Source organism: Ranitomeya imitator, chromosome 1, assembly GCF_032444005.1.
Source record: "Ranitomeya imitator isolate aRanImi1 chromosome 1, aRanImi1.pri, whole genome shotgun sequence".
Classification (NCBI taxonomy): domain Eukaryota; kingdom Metazoa; phylum Chordata; class Amphibia; order Anura; family Dendrobatidae; genus Ranitomeya; species Ranitomeya imitator.
In genome coordinates, this window is record NC_091282.1 from 271,110,893 (window position 1) to 271,132,540 (window position 21,648).

A 21,648-nucleotide genomic window follows, 5' to 3' on the forward strand; every position below is an offset into this window, starting at 1 on the left:
TGCTTTTGAGACAGCACCGCTCCTAGTCCCACATTACTGGCATCGGTGTAGAGGATGAAAGGTTGATGGTAATCTGGGTATGCCAGAACCTCTTCACCGGTTAGTGCCTTCTTTAGTTGTTCAAAGGAGTCTTCCCTTTCGTCGTTCCACTGGAAAGGAGGGTTTCGGTTTGAAGGTTTCTTCGTCTGCCCTACCAAGGCGTCTTGCAAGGGTGCTGCCAACTTGGTAAATCCTTTTATAAATCTGCGATAGTAACCCACCAATCCCAGGAATTGCCTCACTTCTTTTGCGCTGGTAGGTCTCGGCCAATCCCTTATGGCGGTTATTTTCTCGGGATCCGGTGCTACTCCCTCCGAACTCACGATGTGTCCCAGGTACTGTACCTTTGGCTTGAGAAGGTGACATTTGGATGGCTTGATTTTCATGCCATACCTGGATAAGGCTTCGAACACTTCTGCCAGGTCTTTTAAGTGTTGTTCGTAAGTCTTTGAGTAGACGATCACATCATCTAGGTACAGGAGGACGGTCTCGAAGTTCTTGTGTCCGAGGCAGCATTCCATCAGCCGCTGGAAGGTACTGGATGCATTGCAGAGTCCGAACGGCATGCGATTAAATTCACTTAGACCCATTGGTGTGGTGAATGCCGTCTTTTCCTTATCTCTCTCAGCCACAGGGACTTGCCAATACCCGCTTGTTAAGTCTAAGGTGGAAAAATAATTAGCAGATTTCAAAGCGGTCAAGGACTCTTCTATCCTAGGCAAGGGGTAGGCGTCTTTATGGGTGATGTTATTAATCTGCCGGTAGTCTACGCACATTCTCATGGTTCCGTCTTTTTTTTTGACAATCACTAGAGGGGCCGCCCAGGGACTACAGCTGTCTCTTATTACCCCAGCCTGTTTCATCTCCCTCAGCATATCTTTTGCACATTGATAGTGAGCGGGCGGTATGGGTCTATATCTTTCTTTTATTGGGGGATGGTCACCGGTGGGGATTGTGTGTTCTACGCCTTCTATCCGTCCGAAGTCCAATGGGTGTTTACTGAAGACTTGTTCATATTCCATCACTAGCCTATACACCCCTTGTTTTTGATGGGTAGGTGTTGAATTTATGCCCACGTGTAGCTGTTGGCACCAATCCTCCAATTCTCCATCTGAGCCGTTGCCTTCCACCTGACAGGTTGGTTCTAAGGGCTCAATGGTTGTGATGGCATTGTTGTCAACAGTATATAGCTTTGCCACTGTAGCATACATTGGCAAAGTGACCTCTTCCTCTCCACAGTTCAAAAGTCGTACCGGCACTCGTCCCCGGTGTACCTCGACTACCCCTCGTGCTGTGAGTATAGTGGGCCTGCTGTCGGTGTACACTGGTTCTATTAAGGCTTGATAATCTCGTCCCTTAGTACCAATGGCTGCTCTACACCATACCAGCATTTCTGTTTTTGGTGGGATTACAATAGACGTTGGATCACTTACCCTCACACTGCCGATTTCTCCACCTGCAACTTCTACCTGTTGCCTTAACATCAATACTTTTATTTCCCTCCAGAGAACTCTCTGCTGGCAGGATTGGGCAGTTTCAGCAATTTGCTGTAAGACAGAAATAACTTCGGAAAAGCAGTTCTCTAACACATTCATTCCTATCAATACAGTTGGTTCACAGTTCCGCCGGTCAACATCAACAACAATTATACCCTGTTTCTTCAATTCTACTTTACCAATCTTTATGGTCATCTCCCTGAATCCTAGTTTCGGTACCAACTTACCATTACTGGCCCATATATCTAGTTCAACATCAGAGGGCCCTTTATCAATATCTGTATCAGCCCAGAACCTCTTATAAAGGATATACGGTATAGATGAAATCTGGGAACCTGTGTCCAGCAAAGCGTTGAGGGGAATTCCGTCCAGCACGATAGGGATAATGGGTCGTCCTCCGATGTACCTGTCGTGCCAGGGTGTTGGGCCTTGAAAGTTCATTCCTGCGTAGCGGCCCGCATTCCCAGGGGATTCCCGTTTAAATCACAATCTCGTGCAAAGTGGCCTGACTGCTGGCAACGGCGGCAAATGGGCTGTCCATCCGGTTGGTAGCGGTCGCGGGGTCGTCCTCTCCAGGTCGGGTATCTCCGGGGTCTCATCCATGGAACATCCTCTCTACGGTTTGCCAACTCCATCTTGGGTCCTCTCATCTCCTGCATGGTTTTAGCCATTGAAGCAACAACATCAGTTAAAGAGTCAAGCTTTTGTTGAAGAGCCTCATTAGTACTGGGCCCCAGGGGCTTAGCAATGGCCCCGGACATAGCTGATGTCACTGCCACTCCCTGTTGTTGAGGTGCCTCTGCCATGGGTTGTGCAGGATCCTGATCCCGAGGTGCCTCTGCCAGCTGGAGACGTATAGCGCTCTCTTTTAATTGGGCAAATGTCAATTCAGGGTTCTTAAAAACAAGCATGCTCACATGCCCCCGGTGAGAAGGGGTGTAGAGTCCCTCAATAAATTGATCTCTTAGCAGTTTATCCGCTCCGGTGTTAAAAATGGGTTCAGCCAGTGTAAGTGATTTAAGGGCTTCCTGCAGGTTTAAGGCAAAGTCTCTCACGCCCTCATTAGCTTTTTGTTTGCAATTAAAGAATCGTACTTTAGCTTTGCTGCTGGCAGTGGTTTCAAATGTAGCTTTTAATCCAGCAAATATGCGTTCAACAGTGCCTTTTAGATGAGCTGCCCATGCTGTGACTTCTCGCTTAGCATGGCCACTTAACTGCATCATCAGGAGACTAACACGCTGAACTTCACCAACGGGGAACATGTCAAAATGGGCCAGCATCTTTTCTCTGAAATCGTCAAGGGTATTAGGCTCACCTTCATACATTGGAAGCCACGGGCCACCCGGGGTATATGGCATCAGCACCGGCATGATGGGCGCCATTCCTTGCACCACTGCACTGCCGGACTCTCTATCGACACTCTGTCTTTCAGCTGCATTAGCGTCGCCGGGTGCTGCGGCGTCTCCGTGCTGCGACATACTGTGCCCCCTTAGTTAATCCGGACCCTTCCGGTCCTCCGCTTCCGTCGGGATAGTGTAGATTCGTTCCGCTGTGCAGCAGGATTGGTTTTCCCCTTGCTCTGACGTCAGAGCGCTCAGCTTGGTGCCGCCCACAATGACACGCTCCCTGCTGCTCCCGCCCGCCGCGCGCTCTGTTATGGCGGATTCTGAAGTTTTTCAGTCAGACTGGGGCTCAGGTAATGGCGTAGCTCAATTAACAGTCTCGTGCCTAACGGTTATGAGGTGATTACCTCAGGGGATGGTGGCCATCTTTACTCCATTATAACCAATGGGGAAAAGTCACTTTCAATAGTTTTTAATGGGAAATGGAATTTTCTTTAATAAAGTCAATTTTCAAGATTTTTCATCCAAGTTTTCAGTTTTGGGCTCCAATCACGGCACACAATACCCGATATACGGGCTGGCTGAATCCTATTCGTGACGCCAATTGTGACGCCCAAGAGACCGGGATACCCAGCACCGGACCAATCGGGTCTGTCTCTTAAGCGGGATGTCACGGGTGGCTTGACCCGGTGCTGTGGCCTCAGGCAATGCACAGTGTAAGGGGTATCGTGAGGGGACAGACACTTACTTGATCAGCAGCAGGTTCTCCCAGCGGTGACGATCCCGATCCTGGATAGATGGCTATTGTCCAAATGAAAGACTGAGGCATTGAAACGTTTAACCAGTTTACTTTAACATAAAGGGATTTACAACCAGTCCTGTCACCGGAGTCTGTATGGGAACTCTGAATTACTTTGACCCTGCCGGGGTCTTCGCCTCTTATTGTACGCAATTTCTGTGTGGCCCTGCTGCTGTATGTGAACTGGCTGCCCGCCCAATCTGTCCCCTCCGGGTCCTGGTTCGACGGGCAACCCGAGTCCTTTTATCGGCTTACCCCCTCCAGGAGTACCGCTGAACTCTGTGTCTGTTGCTGCGTCCGGCCCTAGTGAAGCTGATATCACCTCACGTTTTTCCGGTTGCTGTATTATATATAATGAATACAGCCACGGATCCGGTATCCGTCTTTGCGCCTGTTCTGGGTAGTGATTAATGCTACCCGGTTCTCACAATCTCCTTTTTCTCTGTCCCTCTTCTCCTCAGGCCGGTGATTTAGGCCTGGAAACAGTCACAGGGCTGTTAGAAATTCAGCTGTATGACCTCTCACTTTCAGCTCCTTAGCCCAACTGCCAGTTCTTCTCTCAGACCAGAATGGATCAAGGGGAGTCTCTGGAGCTCCCCCTTCTGGCCGGAGGTGGTAGTGCAGTTTTGCTATCTTAGTACTTGTATTTAGTGTCAGTAACTATTTTTGTGGCAAATACCCCTAGGGGTGCCACATTAATGTGTGCAAAACTGTAAAGCGCTGCGGAATATGTTAGCGCTATATAAAAATAAAGATTATTATTATTATTATTATAGCACTAATATTAAACCTCACACATGGAGCCACAATTTATACTCTATAGCACCCATATTAAACCTCGCACATGAAGCCACAATTTATACTCTATAGCACCCATATTAAACTTTGCACATGTAGCCACAATTTATACTCTACAGCACCCATATTAAACTTTGCACATGGAGCCACAATTTATACTCTATAGCACCCATATTAAACCTCACACATGGAGCCATAATTCATACTCTATAGCACCCATATTAAACCTCGCACATGGAGCCACAATTTATACTCTACTAGCTGAAGAGCCCGGCGTTGCCTGGGCATAGTAAATATCTGTGGTTAGTTATAGCACCTCACTTTTTCCCCCTCACATCTCTCATCTTCTCCCTCACACCTCTCATTTTCTCCCTCACTCCTCTCATTCCTCCCTAACACTTGTCATTTCGACCTCACATCTGTCATTTTCTGATCACTCCACTATTTTCCCTCACTCCTCTCATTTTGCACTCACACCTTTTCATTTTCACCTCACACCTCTCATTTTCACCTCAGTATATACATGTTTGTCATCTCCCTTATATATAGTATACACCTGTATGTCATCTCCTGTATATAGTATATACCTGTATGTCATCTCCTGTATATAGTATATACCTGTGTGTCATCAACCCTTTATATAGTATATACCTGTATGTCATCTTCTATATATAGCATATACCTGTATGTCATCTACTGTATATACTATATACCTGTAGGTCATCTGCTCCTGTATATAGTATATACCTGTGTCATCTCCTCCTGTATATAGTATATACCTGTATGTCATCTCCTCCTGTATATAGTATGTACATGTATGTCATCTCCTCCTCTATATAGTATATACCCGTGTGTCATCTCTCCTGTATATAGTATATATCTGTGTGTCATCTCCCCTGTATATAGTATATACCTGGGTGTCATCTCCTCCTGTATTAGACCTCGTTCACACGTTATTTGCTCAGTATTTTTACCTCAGTATTTGTAAGCTAAATTGGCAGCATGATAAATCCCCAGCCAACAGGAAGCCCTCCCCCCTGGCCGTATATATTAGCTCAAACATACACATAATAGACAGGTCATGTGACTGACAGCTGCCGTATTTCCTATATGGTACATTTGTTGCTCTTGTAGTTTGTCTGCTTATTAATCAGATTTTTATTTTTGAAGGATAATACCAGACTCTTGTGTGTTTAGGGCTAGTTTTGATTGTCAAGTTGTGTGTTGAGTTGCGTGTGGCAACATGCATGTAGCGACTTTTGTGAGATGAGTTTTGTGTGGCGACATGCGTGTAGCAACTTTTTGTGTGTCGAGTTGCATGTGACAGGTTAGTGTAGCAAGTTGTGTGCAGCAAGTTTTGCGCATGGCGAGTTTTGCACGTGGCGAGTTTCATGTGTGGTGCCTTTTGAGTATGTGCAAGTTTTGTGTGAGGCAACTTTTGCATGTGTTGCAACTTTTGTGCATGTGGCATTTTTTCCGCGTGTGCAAGTTTTGCATGTGGCGAGTTTTCCATGAGGTGAGTTTTGCACTTGTGGCGAGTTTTGCGTGAGCCTAGTTTTTGCATGTGGCGAGTTTTGTGCGTGGCGAGTTTTGAGCGCCGACTTTTGTGTTTCGACTTTTATGTGGCGAGGTTGGTGTATGTGTGGTGAAATGTATGCTGAGGGTAATATGTGTTCAAGCACGTGGTAGTGTGTGGCGCATTTTGTGTGTGTGTTCATATCCCCATGTGTGCTGAGTATCCCATGTCGGGACCCTACCTTAGCAACTGTACGGTATATACTCTTTGGCGCCATCGCTCTTACTCTTTAAGTCCCCCTTGTTCACATCTGGCAGCTGTCAATTTGCCTCCAACACTTTTCCTTTCACTTTTTTCCCCATTATGTAGATAGGGGCAAAATTGTTTGGTGAATTGAAACGCGCGGGGTTAACATTTCGCCTCACAACATAGCCTATGATGCTCTCGGGGTCCAGACGTGTGAGTGTGCAAAATTTTGTGGCTGTAGCTGCGACGGTGCAGATGCCAATCCCGGACATACATACACACATACACACACACATATTCAGCTTTATATATTAGACTAGCTGAAGAGCCTGGCTTTGCCTGGGCATAGTAAATATCTGTGGTTAGAAATAGCACCTCACTTCTCTTATTTTCCCATCACGCCTCTCATTTTCCCAATCACATTTTTCATTTTCCCCCCTCACATCTCTCATTTTCTCCCTCACACCTCTCATTTTCTCCCTCACTCCTCTCATTCCCCCCTAACACTTGTCATTTCAACCTCACATCTGTCATTTTCTGATCACTCCACTATTTTTCCTCACTCCTCTCATTTTGCACTCACACCTTTTCATTTTCACCTCACACCTCTCATTTTCACCTCATCACCTCAGTATATACATGTTTGTCATCTCCCTTATATATAGTATACATCTGTATGTCATCTCCTGTATATAGTATATACCTGTATGTCATCTCCTCCTGTATATATATGTACCTGTATGTCATCTCCTCCTCTATATAGTATATACCTGTGTTTCATCTCTCCTGTATATAGTATATATCTGTGTGTCATCTCCCCTGTATATAGTATATACCTGTGTGTCATCTCCTCCTGTATTAGACCTCATTCACACGTTATTTGCTCAGTATTTTTACCTCAGTATTTGTAAGCTAAATTGGCAGCCTGATAAATCCCCAGCCAACAGGAAGCCCTCCCCCTGGCAGTATATATTAGCTCACACATACACATAATAGACAGGTCATGTGACTGACAGCTGCCGTATTTCCTATATGGTACATTTGTTGTAGTTTGTCTGCTTATTAATCAGATTTTTATTTTTGAAGGATAATACCAGACTTGTTTGTGTTTTAGGGCTAGTTTCGTTTGTCAAGTTGTGTGTGTTGAGTTGCAAGTGGCGACATGCATGTAGCGACTTTTGTGAGATGAGTTTTGTGTGGCGACATGCGTGTAGCAACTTTTCGTGTGTCGAGTTGCATGTGACAGGTTAGTGTAGCAAGTTGTGTGCAGCAAGTTTTGCGCATGGCGAGTTTTGCGCGTGGCGAGTTTTATGTGTGGTGCCTTTTGAGTATGTGCAAGTTTTGTGTGAGGCAACTTTTGCATGTGTTGCAACTTTTGTGCATGTGGCAATTTTTCCGCGTGTGCAAGTTTTGCGTGTGGCGAGTTTTCCATGAGGTGAGTTTTGCACTTGTGGCGAGTTTTGCAAGAGCCTAATTTTTGCATGTGGCAAGTTCTGCGCGTGGCGAGTTTTGAGCGGCGACTTTTGTGTTTCGACGTTTATGTGGTGAGGTTGGTGTATGTGTGGTGAAATGTGTGCTGAGGGTAATATGTGTTCAAGCACGTGGTAGTGTGTGGTGCATTTTGTGTGTGTGTTCATATCCTCGTGTGTGGTGAGTATCCCATGTCGGGGCCCCACCTCAGCAACTGTACGGTATATACTCTTTGGCACCATCACTCTCACTCTTTAAGTCCCCCTTGTTCACATCTGGCAGCTGTCAATTTGCCTCCTACACTTTTCCTTTCATTTTTTCCTATTATGTAGATAGGGGCAAAATTATTTGGTAAATTGGAAAGCACAGGGTTAAAATTTCACCTCACAACATAGCCTATGACGCTCTCAGGGTCAGCCGCCAGGCCTCGACCAATCAGCGATGGGCACAGTATCAACGTAGAAATCTCGCGTCTCTGATTAGTCGAGGCCGCCAGGCCTCGACCAATCAGCGACGGGCACAGCGACAATGATGTCATAAAGGACGTAGACATCCCGCGTCTGATTGGTCAGCCAATCAGCGACAGGCACAGTATCGACGTAGATGTCATAATGGTTGCCTGGGCATAGTAAATATCTGTGGTTAGTTATAGCACCTCACTTCTCTTATTTTCCCATCACGCCTCTCATTTTCCCAATCACATCTTTCATTTTCCCCCCTCACATCTCTCATTTTCTCCCTCACACCTCTCATTTTCTCCCTCACTCCTCTCATTCCCCCCTAACACTTGTCATTTCAACCTCATATCTGTCATTTTCTGATCACTCCACTATTTTTCCTCACTCCTCTCATTTTGCACTCACACCTTTTCATTTTCACCTCACACCTCTCATTTTCACCTCATCACCTCAGTATATACATGTTTGTCATCTCCCTTATATATAGTATACATCTGTATGTCATCTCCTGTATATAGTATATACCTGTATGTCATCTCCCCTGTATATAGTATATACCTGAATGTCATCTCCTTCTATATATAGTATATACCTGTATGTCATCTCCTCCTGTATATAGTATATACCTGTGTGTCATCTCCCCTGTATATAGTATATATCTGTGTGTCATCTCCTCCTGTATATAGTATATACCTGCATGTCATCTTCTATATATAGCATATACCTGTATGTCATCTCCTCCTGTATATAGTATATACCTGTAGGTCATCTGCTCCTGTATATAGTAAAGACCTGTGTGTCATCTCCTCCTGTATATAGTATATACCTGTATGTCATCTCCTCCTGTATATATATGTACCTGTATGTCATCTCCTCCTCTATATAGTATATACCTGTGTGTCATCTCTCCTGTATATAGTATATATCTGTGTGTCATCTCCCCTGTATATAGTATATACCTGTGTGTCATCTCCTCCTGTATTAGACCTCGTTCACACGTTATTTGCTCAGTATTTGTACCTCAGTATTTGTATGCTAAATTGGCAGCCTGATAAATCCCCAGCCAACAGGAAGCCCTCCCCCTGGCAGTATATATTAGCTCACACATACACATAATAGACAGGTCATGTGACTGACAGCTGCCGTATTTCCTATATGGTACATTTGTTGTAGTTTGTCTGCTTATTAATCAGATTTTTATTTTTGAAGGATAATACCAGACTTGTGTGTGTTTTAGGGCTAGTTTCGTTTGTCAAGTTGTGTGTGTTGAGTTGCGTGTGGCGACATGCATGTAGCGACTTTTGTGAGATGAGTTTTGTGTGGCGACATACGTGTAGCAACTTTTTGTGTGTCGAGTTGCATGTGACAGGTTAGTGTAGCAAGTTGTGTGCAGCAAGTTTTGCGCATGGCGAGTTTTGCGCGTGGCGAGTTTTATGTGTGGTGCCTTTTGAGTATGTGCAATTTTTGTGTGAGGCAACTTTTGCATGTGTTGCAACTTTTGTGCATGTGGCAATTTTTCCGCGTGTGCAAGTTTTGCGTGTGGCGAGTTTTCCATGAGGTGAGTTTTGCACTTGTGGCGAGTTTTGCAAGAGCCTAATTTTTGCATGTGGCGAGTTCTGCGCGTGGCGAGTTTTGAGCGGCGACTTTTGTGTTTCGACTTTTATGTGGTGAGGTTGGTGTATGTGTGGTGAAATGTGTGCTGAGGGTAATTTGTGTTCAAGCACGTGGTATTGTGTGGCGCATTTTGTGTGTGTGTTCATATCCCCGCCATGGCAACCATTATGACATCTACGTCGATACTGTGCCTGTCGCTGATTGGCTGACCAATCAGACGCGGGATGTCTACGTCCTTTATGACATCATTGTCGCTGTGCCCATCGCTGATTGATCGAGGCCTGGCGGCCTCGACCAATCAGAGACGCGGGATTTCCAGGACAGACAGACAGACAGACAGACGGAAAAACCCTTAGACAATTATATATATAGACTAGATTGTGGCCCGATTCTAACGCATCGGGTATTCTAGAATATGCATGTCCCCGTAGTATATGGACAATGATGATTCCAGAATTCGTGGCAGACTGTGCCCGTCGCTGATTGGTCGAGGCAACCTTTATGACATCACCGTCGCCATGGCAACCATTATGACATCTACATCGATACTGTGCCCATTGCTGATTGGTCGAGGCCTGGTGGCCTCGACCAATCAGACGCGTGATATCTACATCCTTTATGACATCATCGTCGCTGTGCCCGTCGCTGATTGGTCGAGGCCTGGCGGCCTCGACCAATCAGAGAGGCGGGATTTCCAGGACAGACAGACAGACAGAAAGACAGACAGACAGAAAGACAGACAGACGGAAAAACCCTTAGACAATTATATATATAGATAGCACCCATATTAAACCTCGCACATGGAGCCACAATTTATACTCTATAGCACTAATATTAAACCTCACACATGGAGCCATAATTCATACTCTATAGCACCCATATTAAACCTCGCACATGGAGCCACAATTTATACTCTATAGCACTAATATTAAACCTCACACATGGAGCCACAATTTATACTCTATAGCACCCATATTAAACCTAACACATGGAGCCACAATTTATACTCTATAGCAACCATATTAAATCTCGCACATGGAGCCACAATTTATACTCTATAGCACCCATATTAAACCTCACACATGGAGCCACAATTTATACTCTATAGCACCCATATTAAATCTCGCACATGGAGCCACAATTTATACTCTATAGCACCCATATTAAACCTAACACATGGAGCCACAATTTATACTCTATAGCACCCATATTAAATCTCGCACATGGAGCCACAATTTATACTCTATAGCACCCATATTAAACCTCACACATGGAGCCATAATTCATACTCTATAGCACCCATATTAAACCTCGCACATGGAGCCACAATTTATACTCTATAGCACTAATATTAAACCTCACACATGGAGCCACAATTTATACTCTATAGCACCCATATTAAACCTAACACATGGAGCCACAATTTATACTCTATAGCACCCATATTAAACCTCACACATGGAGCCACAATTTATACTCTATAGCACCCATATTAAACATTGCACATGTAGCCACAATTTATACTTGATAGCACCCATACTGCTCGTGACAATATTAAATAGCTATTTTCTGTGTCCTTATTGTCAGTGTCCTGAATATCACATTTGCGGAGTTATACGATGCTTTATACAAAAGTCTATTTTGACTTAATGACAAAGCAGATATGCCACTCAGAACTCCATAAAAGCTGGGTGATATACAATAAGGCCCCTTCTGCGGGTACGATTGGGTCTGTCACTAGGCTTTCATGTAGTCCTGAGCTGCATATCTGCCTAACCAAGCAACTATATGGAATCAGTATACAGTTATACAGTATATAACTAGGAGGCAGTTGTAGAAAATGTTTAACAACTTGACATAGAGTAGCCATTTATAAAAATCATTGTTCTGGGCAGCACATTGTCTTGTGTTTTAGAAGCCCTCCTACCTAGTTTAGTGTGTGTGTTAAGAAACTCACCTTCCGTCACCTCCTCTGGGATCCAGTGCTGATCTGGTCCACCTTTGAATTGCACCCTTGCTGTTCAGACTCTCCAGGTCACACTGCGCTCTGTGTGACCCAAAAGTGATTCTTACAATGTAAGTCCGGTTTCACACGTCAGTGGCTCCGATACGTAAGGTGACAGTTTCCTCACGTACCGGAGACACTGACTCACGTAGACACATTAAAATCAATGTGTCTCTGCACGTGTCAGCTTGTTTTCAAGGACCGTGTCTCCGTTTGGAAAACACGAAGACATGTCAGTGTTCGTGGGAGCGCACGTATTACACTGACCCATTAAAGTCAATGGGTGCGTGTAAAACACGTACCGCACACGGATGTTGTCCGTGTGCAGTCCGGGTGCAGTGCAGGAGACAGCGCTACTGTAAGCGCTGTCCCCCCCGCGTGTGGTGCTGAAGCCCCATTCATTTCTTCTCTCCAGCAGCATTCGCTGGAAAGAAGGAATTGATAATCTTTTTTTTTAATTTATTTTTGTTTTTAAAATAAAGTTGCCGGTAATCTGCCCCCTCCCACCCCCTGTGCGCCCACCCGCTGGCATTAAAATACTTACCCAGCTCCCTCGGTGCTTACATCCTCTCAGCGTCGCTGCTTGTCCTGTATGAGCGGTCACATGGTGCCGCACATTACAGTGATGAATATGCGGCTCCACCTCCCATAGGGGTGGAGCCGCATATTCATTACTGTAATAAGCGGTAACGGTGACCGCTCATACAGGAAGAGCTGCGACGCTGAGAGGATGCAAGCGCCGAGGGAGCTGGGTAAGTATTTTAATGCCAGCGGGCGGGTGCACAGGGGGTGGGAGGGGGCAGATTACAGGAAACTTTATTTTAAAAACAAAAATAAATTAAAATAAAAGATTATTCATTCCTTCTCTCCAGCGAACGCTGCTGGAGAGAAGAAATGAATGGCGGCTTCAGCACCAGATGCAGGGGACAGCGCTTAACTGTAGCGCTGTCTCCTGCACGGTGCGTGTGGTACCCAGTCGGCACACGGATGCCGCATGTGTGCCACACTGATGTGCCACGTGAGCACACGGACACACGGACATGGATAATTCTGGTACCGATTTTTCCGGTACCGGAATTATCTGGACGTGTGAGACTGGCCTCAGTGTGAGATAGATGCTCCCTATGCCTACGCTGTAAGGGCCTGCGCAGACGACCATTTTATTGGTCCGAGTGTGATATGACAAAACATTGGGTCGCGCTGTTACTCTTTGAGGCTCTGCACATGTTCAATTTTTTCCTCACAGTCTGTCCAAGGAAAAAATTGCTGCATGCCTGATATTTGATCCGATATTCAGATCACGTTCAGCCATGCGAGTTAATGAGTCAGTGGAAATCATCGGACTGCACTCAGGTGACATCTGACACAACGGAGAAGATGGAGACGTTTGTTCTCCATCTTTTCCTCACATTGTGCACCGATTCCCACATCTGAGAGAATCGGATCACAGTATGTCGACACTCTGATCACATTGGCATTATCGTCCTGATTCTCTCAGTTGAGAGAAACTACAACACATGCACAAGGCCTAAAAGAAACTTCCGGCTCACACATAGAGCATAGAGTTAGCCAGGCAATCTGAAAGGCGGTGACGTCACTTAGAAGAGGACCAGAATGGTGCTGGATATTGGAGAAGGAGGTGGTAGGTGACTATATTAACACACTGACAGTACACTACATACACATATACACAGGGTTAGTGAAACAAAAAGTTCATAGAATGTTTTTTTTCACAGGACACGTGCTGCTGAGAACAATGACAGTCTATGTGCTCAAAACAATCTATTACTGATCGATGTGTGAGCATCATAAGAATGGTCAACCATCTAAATAAACTATTAAACATGTAGCCGACGGGCAGTGGTTTTCGACTGCAGATCATATAGTGTAAACCAGCCCTAAACCAGCTAAAAGAAGTACAATTATCAGGAAATCAGAGTTTTTAGGACCACGCTTTTCAGATAATCATACAGTGCATATGCTCCATTGGGCAATGGCTAAAACAGCATCACTTGATAGTTGTCAGGCAGTACATTCAATTATGGCAATGCATTTTCACTCTAATAAATGATAAAATAATCTGAAAATTTCCCTAAAAATTACAAAAGTTTCACGCTTGTACTAAGGTCTAAAGACATACCGATAGGGAATTTAGATTGTGAGCCCCATCGGGGACAGCGATAATGTGAGTGAAAACTGTAAAGCACTGTGGAATATGTTGGCGCTATATAAATAAAAGATTATTATTATTATTATTATTATTATTATTATTATTATTATGGTTGCTGTGCCTATTCTTTGGTGCACTTTATGCCCAAACTGGTGCAAAGTTTTTTAGACAAATGTATTAATGTTTTATAGCAAAAACAATGCCTGGGAGCATTCGCTTGATGCATTGATCTTCCAGATCAAAAATGGGTGTGATTCAGCGAAGTCATAATTTGCGTCAAATTTATTATACGCGCTCATTATTCTGACAGCTCCTCAAAGAATGAATTTAGTGGCGTGTGAGTCGTAAGAACAATAACATTTCCCAGTTAGGAAATAATTCCCCGATCGGTACAGATCTTGTCGGTCAGACTCACACGGATCAGCAAGTTATCGCTTACCCTGCAGTTAGCTGATAACTTGTCTTCACCAGAAAACCCATTATTCCCACTGCATGAAAAATCCCATGTCTGTATGAACTCTTTTTTTCCAAAAATGATTCAAATATCAAGAAAAGACTCCGGAACCAAAGACTGAGGGTCATTTGGAAATTGGAAGCAATGAAGATTTATAGCCCATGTAACCGGTTTCTGGAACAGGCAATAAACTGGAAGTCTTTGTGGAGTCCACCATTCCAAATAAAGAATAAAATAGGTTGAAAAGCCAAGTGTTGTGCTGCTCCCCCTCACTTCCTACCTGCACTGGAGAGCAGATGACTTTCTAGACACATGGAGAACTTCCCCAGGGAGGGAGGGGAGCAGGGAAAGTGTGGGAGTGCAGCTCTGTCTGTGCAGGGGTCCTGCCTGAAGACCCTTTGCTAAGTAATCAACGTGTCAGCTTCACCTTTCTTATGCAAAGTAGATGTCGTACAGGAGGCGGATCTCCAACAGGTTTTTTTTTTCATCCTGGGACACAGCCCCCAAAACAGCTGCTGGGGCTGCAGAAGAAGAGTGAGGAGGAGGAGGAGGAGTGTCTGCAGGAGCAGGGAAGTGGAGCACATTCACTTGGTTGTGACACCAGAGAAGAGAGAACAGTCCAGGCAGAGGGACATGTGCGAGGAGGAGATCCTGCCACTGCTGCCTGCAACTTCTGCAGAACCTCTTGGCTGTCACCTGCTATCCTAGGACTGGAGCTGGACATTAACCAGGAGTTATGCAGCTCTGAGCACCCTATCATCCCAGCCTGTGACTAAAGACTAAAGGATTTTCCTCTGTGAGCTGCGGGCATGGATATCACAGCTCAGCTCTCACGATCTACTCTACTTCTGCTGCTTGGAATATGCCTCTGCTCAGGGATCAGCTCCATAGACACTGACCGGACTGGTGATGGCAAGTGTCAGGCTATAGAAATCCCCATGTGTAAGGACATTGGCTACAACATGACCAGGATGCCCAACCTGATGGGGCACGAGAACCAGAGGGAGGCAGCCATCCAGCTCCATGAGTTTGCCCCCCTGGTAGAGTACGGCTGTCACAGCCACTTGAAGTTCTTCTTGTGCTCTTTGTATGCTCCTATGTGCACCGAGCAGGTGTCCACCCCGATCCCAGCCTGTAGGGTCATGTGTGAGCAGGCAAGGCTCAAGTGCTCCCCGATCATGGAACAATTTAATTTCAAGTGGCCAGACTCTCTGGATTGTAGCAAACTGCCTAACAAAAACGATCCAAACTATCTGTGTATGGAGGCCCCCAACAATGGATCTGATGAAGCCCCCAGAGGATCTAGCATGCTGCCTCCAATATTCAGGCCACAGAGACCCAACAATGGTGTTGACCCTCATCCAAAGGATCTACCCAGCAGGACAACCTGTGAGAACTCAGGAAAGTTCCACCATGTGGAGAAGAGTGCTTCTTGTGCTCCCCTATGCACCTCTGGAGTAGATGTTTACTGGAGCAAGGATGACAAGAAGTTTGCCTTCATTTGGATTTCTATTTGGTCCCTCTTATGCTTCTTCTCCAGCGCTTTTACTGTACTAACCTTTCTAATAGATCCTCAGCGCTTCAAGTATCCCGAGAGGCCCATCATATTTTTATCCATGTGCTACTGTGTTTATTCTGTAGGCTACATCATCCGACTGTTTGCTGGAGCGGACAGTATAGCTTGTGATAGAGACAGTGGGCAACTTTATGTCATCCAGGAGGGTCTAGAGAGCACTGGCTGCACCATTGTGTTCCTCATTCTCTACTACTTTGGCATGGCCAGCTCCTTGTGGTGGGTGATTCTGACCCTGACCTGGTTCCTGGCTGCAGGGAAAAAGTGGGGACATGAAGCTATTGAGGCCAACAGTAGCTATTTCCACTTGGCTGCCTGGGCTATCCCAGCTGTGAAGACCATCATGATTTTGGTAATGAGGAGAGTAGCTGGTGATGAGCTCACAGGGGTTTGTTATGTTGGCAGCATGGATGTCAATGCTTTGACAGGCTTTGTGCTCATTCCCTTAGCTTGCTACCTCATCATTGGCACTTCTTTTATTCTCTCTGGCTTTGTGGCTCTTTTCCACATTAGAAGAGTAATGAAAACAGGAGGGGAAAACACTGACAAACTGGAAAAACTCATGGTCAGGATTGGGGTCTTTTCTGTCCTTTACACAGTCCCCGCCACTTGTGTCATCGCGTGTTATTTTTACGAGCGACTTAACATGGACTATTGGAAAATACTAGCCACCCAAGATAAGTGTAAACCTAATTCTCAGACCAAAACCCTGGATTGTACAATGTCAAACTCTATTCCAGCTGTAGAGATTTTTATGGTAAAAATATTCATGTTACTAGTTGTGGGCATAACCAGTGGCATGTGGATATGGACTTCTAAAACCTTACAGTCATGGCAGAATGTTTTCAGCAAAAGATTAAAGAAAAGGAGCAGGAGAAAACCTGCAAGTGTCATCACAAGTACCGGAATCTACAAAAAGACTCAGCAACCACAAAAACTTCACCATGGGAAGTATGAGTCAGCCTTACAGCCCCCTACATGTGTATGAGAAGGGGCTTCCTGCCTAAATACACTACATACTAGCCACCCCAACTTGTTTTATTAATCACCACAATGCAGCAAGCCAAGGTAAATCTGTAAAAAAAAACTGTGGTTCAAGTGGAGCGATGACAGGCAGAGCAGGGACTCCATGTGATATTACTAATGCCTATGGCCAGGGTCCTGTCTTAGTAATCCTGAGGGGTGTTACATTTACTGGACTAGTTATCTCAGAGAAAACAAGTACTTATCTGGGAACTCTACTAATAGCTACTGAAATGCTTGAAAATATAAATTAATTATTATTTTTGTACAATTCAGATCTACTGGTAGAATAGATTTTAGTCATTACTGAAAACGTTGACCTCTTTGCCCTTCTCGGCCCTCAAAGCCGAATTGTTCTTCTAGAGGCATAACCATAGCGTTTAGTTCTGTCACTGGGAAATAATGTGCAATATTTATTATTATTTTTTTTTTTCCCACTACTTAAAAAAAAAAAAAGAAGAAAACGTGTATGTTTCTGCAAAGAGGGCAACAAAAGAGAGTTCTTGACAAAAGAACTGAGGCCTCTGTCCCTTTAGTCCTACCCTGTGGCTTTTTAATGGAAATCAAGCCAAATGTTATACACGTTGGGACTGTTTGGTTAAAAAGGGAGATGGATCAATTCAAAGGGCTTATTGACTCTTTCCATTGTGAAACAAATTCTAGCCATGAATAGATCAAAAAGCACTAGATAAGGCAAAGGGAAACTTTGTATGTTGCGTTGCTCTTTGCTATGTGAAATATGCACCATCTTTTTGTTTCTTTTTTTGTTTTTTTTGCTGTACATATATAAATATATATATTTGTAACATACAATTATTTTTCATGCTTTACTATTTTATAAAAAAAAAAAAAAAAACATAATATTGTTCTTTAGCTTTGAGATGTTTTTTTCAATTACCCTTGTCAACGTCTGACATTTACTAATTTGATTCCGTTTTTTGTTTTGTTTTGCTTCATAGAGTTTGTTGTGTATCCAAGGGGTTAATGACGATTTCAGAAATTACGATCTGGATACAATAGACGCCCTGCACTTTGAGGACAGTACCTTGATAACACATGACATGGATAGGCTTTTAAATACTTTATCTATTGTTATATTATTATATTAGATCTGCTTTCAAAGTCTGCAGATCATAAACCTGAGATTTGGATGACTTTCCAAACTCTGAAGTCTCTTCAAAGGATATCTCCAGTGTATTACAGGAAGATGAATAATCTGCTCTATGGTGTGGAACACAACAATTGGCTTTCAAAAGATACAGAGTTTCATTTAAATAGCTGAGCGAAAATCGAATCACTGGCAGCTCTGTGGTCAGCTTCTGTTTGAGCTCTGATCCACCATATTTTTTTTATTCTTTTTTTTCTCATATTCCGCATCCAATCAAATTTGTCTCTGTCACCAATGAAGTTCAGAATTGCATGTTGAGCACATATTCGCAAACTAATGGCAACGCCATATATGATATATCTCTCGGGTCATGTTCACACATTCAGTATTTGGTCAGTATTTTACATTAGTAAGCCAAAACCAGAAGTGGGTGATAAATACAGAAGTGACGTGTTTCTATTATACTTTTCCTCTGATGGTTCCTCTCCTGATTTTGGCTACAAATACTGATGTAAAATACTCAACGTGTGAGCTTGGCCTTAGAATGTGGTAGAAAGAAGAACATAAAGACTCCATGGAGATTATTTATTATTTATTTATTATACTTTGATTGTATAGCGCTATCATATTCCTCAGAGCTTTACGTCTCCCAGGTTGGACTTGCCAAGAGTAGTCCGTGTCGCTAACCTCCGAGTCCATGCAGAATATTAATACCTTATTACATAGATGTGTTCTTCATTACAATGAACCGTGCCTGGTCTAGATATAAAGGTCAAATGGAAATGACATTTTGTGGGGTTTTTTTTATTCAGCAGTAATGCAGCACAAAATCTTATAAAACTTTTTAACTGCGATTTATCAGACTATTAAGAACAGCGTTATGACTGTCCTCGTAAAACTATTCTGCACCCAGAAACCAGGGCAAGGTGTGGGATGTCTGGGAGTGGCGCTGGAGCCATAAGGCTTCCCCGGCAGGTTGGCCTAAGGATATGCTCTGTAGATAATCTAACCTGTCCTATAATATACCAAAGTGCCCGGGGTCTAACTAGTACCGGCTGCCCTCCCCCATTGTCGTGTATGAAGGTAAAGAATTCTGTGAGTTTGTAAGATCACAAATGTTTTGTGCGCTGCTCTGGAACTTCCAACAGATAATCCTGTTATAGCTTATCCTGGTGGAGGCTACTTTCTGAGCTTCAAATGTTCAAAGACAAGTTCCTATACAAGGCCAGACCCTTAAATCTAGGATTCGTCTCTCTCAATTTATTAGATCCTTTCATACAGGTCTAGAGACTAGTAACTCTCCGGCTGTTTTAGGGCTACAAATTGGAATGTTCAGACTTGCTGTAATTTGTAAATCTTAGAGGTATTAACTATAAAGTCCACACTATATACAATATAACATGTTTACTGGCGGAAGCTTCCCTGGCTTTTGTATGTATAAAAACTTATGGATATGATGACCAAAGAACTTTAAATGAGAATAATTCTTGATATGTGTTCTGCTTCCAAATCCACATCAAAAAGTATTCGAGTAGTATTTAAAGTGGATTTCAAAGCGGATCTGCTTCACAATCCACAGCAAAAAACTCAGCGTGAACTGACTGCATATATACTCACATCAAATTTGTTGCCAAATTTTGTAATTATCAAATTCATTTGAGTTAATTTTTGTAGAAATTCATGTTCATCGGAAAAAACCTAATTCAGGTGGAAAGAGCAGATTTTGAGTCGTCAAAACAAATCTGTCATGTGTGAACATGCCCTAAGTGATTGTAATACATCGGATACAGAGTGAACAAACGTGTTTCCAAAATACCTGCTCCGTAGTGTTCTGACGGGAATTTAGCTTTCTAAATATGTCATGTAATTAGTAGGGTTGAGCGAAACGGATCGGACAAATTCAAAAATCGACGACTTTCGGCAAAGTCGGGTTTCATGAAACCCGACCCGATCCTAGTGTGGGATCGGCCATGAGGTTGGTGATCTGCGCGCAAAAGTCGCGTTTCGTATGATGCTTTCAGCGCCATTTTTCAGCCAATGAAGGAGGACGCAGAGTGTGGGCAACGTGATGACATAGGTCTCGGTCCCCACCATCTTAGAGAAGGGCATGACAGTGATTGGCTTGCTTTCTGCGGCGTCACAGGGGCTATAAAGGCGCGTGCACGCCGGCCGCCATCTTACTGCTGCTGATCTGAGCATAGGGAGAGGTTGCTGCAGCTTTATCAGAAGAAGGGATATAGTTAGGGAGGGAAGATTAACCCCCAAACTGCTTGTGCTGTAGCGATTTCCACTGTCCAACACCACCATTTGTTTGCAGGCACAGTGGAGGCTATGTTTTTGTGCATCAGCTCTGTAGCTTATTAGGCTGCCTTATAAGGCTCCCTGATAGCTGCATTGCTGTTTGTACGCCGCTGTGCAAACCAACTGCTTTTTTAAAAGCAAAAATCCTGTTGCTCCTTTCTGCACAGTTCTCTTGTTTATTTGTCCACACTTTTATGTGCAGCAGTCCTTTTTATTGCTGCCATACTTTTCCTGAGATCATTGTAGGGAGATTGAAATTGTACTACAGTCCTTGTATTTTTTCATATATCTTCCAGCCACTTTCTGCCACTTACATTGTGTTGTTTTATGCACTGGGCCTGAGTTTTGGTTCAGTCTCCCCCCAAAAAAGTGAGATTCAAATTATCACAAAGTGGATATACTTCAGTCCTGTTAGTTTGTCATATATCAGCCAGCCACTTTCTGCCACTTACATTGTGTTGTTTTATACACTGGGCCTGAGTTTTTGTTCAGTCTCCCAGAAAAAAAAAAAAAAGGAAAATTAAAATTCTCAACAAGTTTATATACACCTTCTACCTTGTTTTACAGTACCATATAACGGTTGTTTTTTTGGTTAGATTTTCCAAAAAAAGTCTGGTGGAAGAGCCCGTGGGCGGTGCTTGCCAGCTGGTACTGATGGTGGTGGTGGTGGTGCATCTGGTGGTAGTGGCCAAAGCACAATAGCACCTAAGGGTGAAAACTCTTCACTAAACCTTCACTAAAATGAACCAATCATGGATTTCAAATTATTTTGCCCCACCTTGCCCTGCTGACACGTAGCTTGCCTGAAAAATGTCTTGCTTTTGGCCTCCTCTTACTGACTGCTCCAATTCCTCCATTTGCAGCTGCTGAATGTCCACCATAGGCCATTTTTATACCTCCCTAAATGGGCTGACTTTCCGCACAGGGCCGTGGTCACCACCTGGCGCAAGCACCCGTGCGAGTGCCGTTTGCCTGGACAGGTGGGTGTGCCCACTCTTGGGCGACGGCACTGGCACAGGGTCCCTCATAGTAGAATGAAGTGTTTCTGATGGTGGTGGTGCACAACCAACGTCAGACACATCGTCGTAATATGAGGGGCCCTGTGCCAGTACCGCCTCCCACGAGAGTGTTCCCCTCCAGCTTGAACAGTGCTCTACCACTTGCAATACTTACCTCTCCCTGCTCCACCACTGTGTAGTATGTGCTGTTAAATCCTTCAATGGCACTGCCAATAC

At 44.1% G+C, this 21,648-nt stretch overlaps 1 protein-coding gene across 1 annotated transcript; it reads left to right on the forward strand.

Annotated features, from left to right (window-relative positions):
- The first annotated feature begins 14,951 nt into the window (after positions 1-14,951).
- On the forward strand, positions 14,952-17,877 carry FZD10 (frizzled class receptor 10). The gene has a single exon (XM_069756048.1). It carries the CDS (start codon positions 15,218-15,220, stop codon positions 16,967-16,969), a length of 1,752 nt encoding a protein of 583 aa, XP_069612149.1. The 5' UTR covers positions 14,952-15,217; the 3' UTR covers positions 16,970-17,877.
- The last annotated feature ends 3,771 nt before the right edge of the window (positions 17,878-21,648 follow it).

Bases quoted from the DNA above. Each gene is read 5' to 3' on its own strand.
- FZD10 (XM_069756048.1), top strand. From the start codon at position 15,218: ATGGATATCACAGCTCAGCTCTCACGATCTACTCTACTTCTGCTGCTT.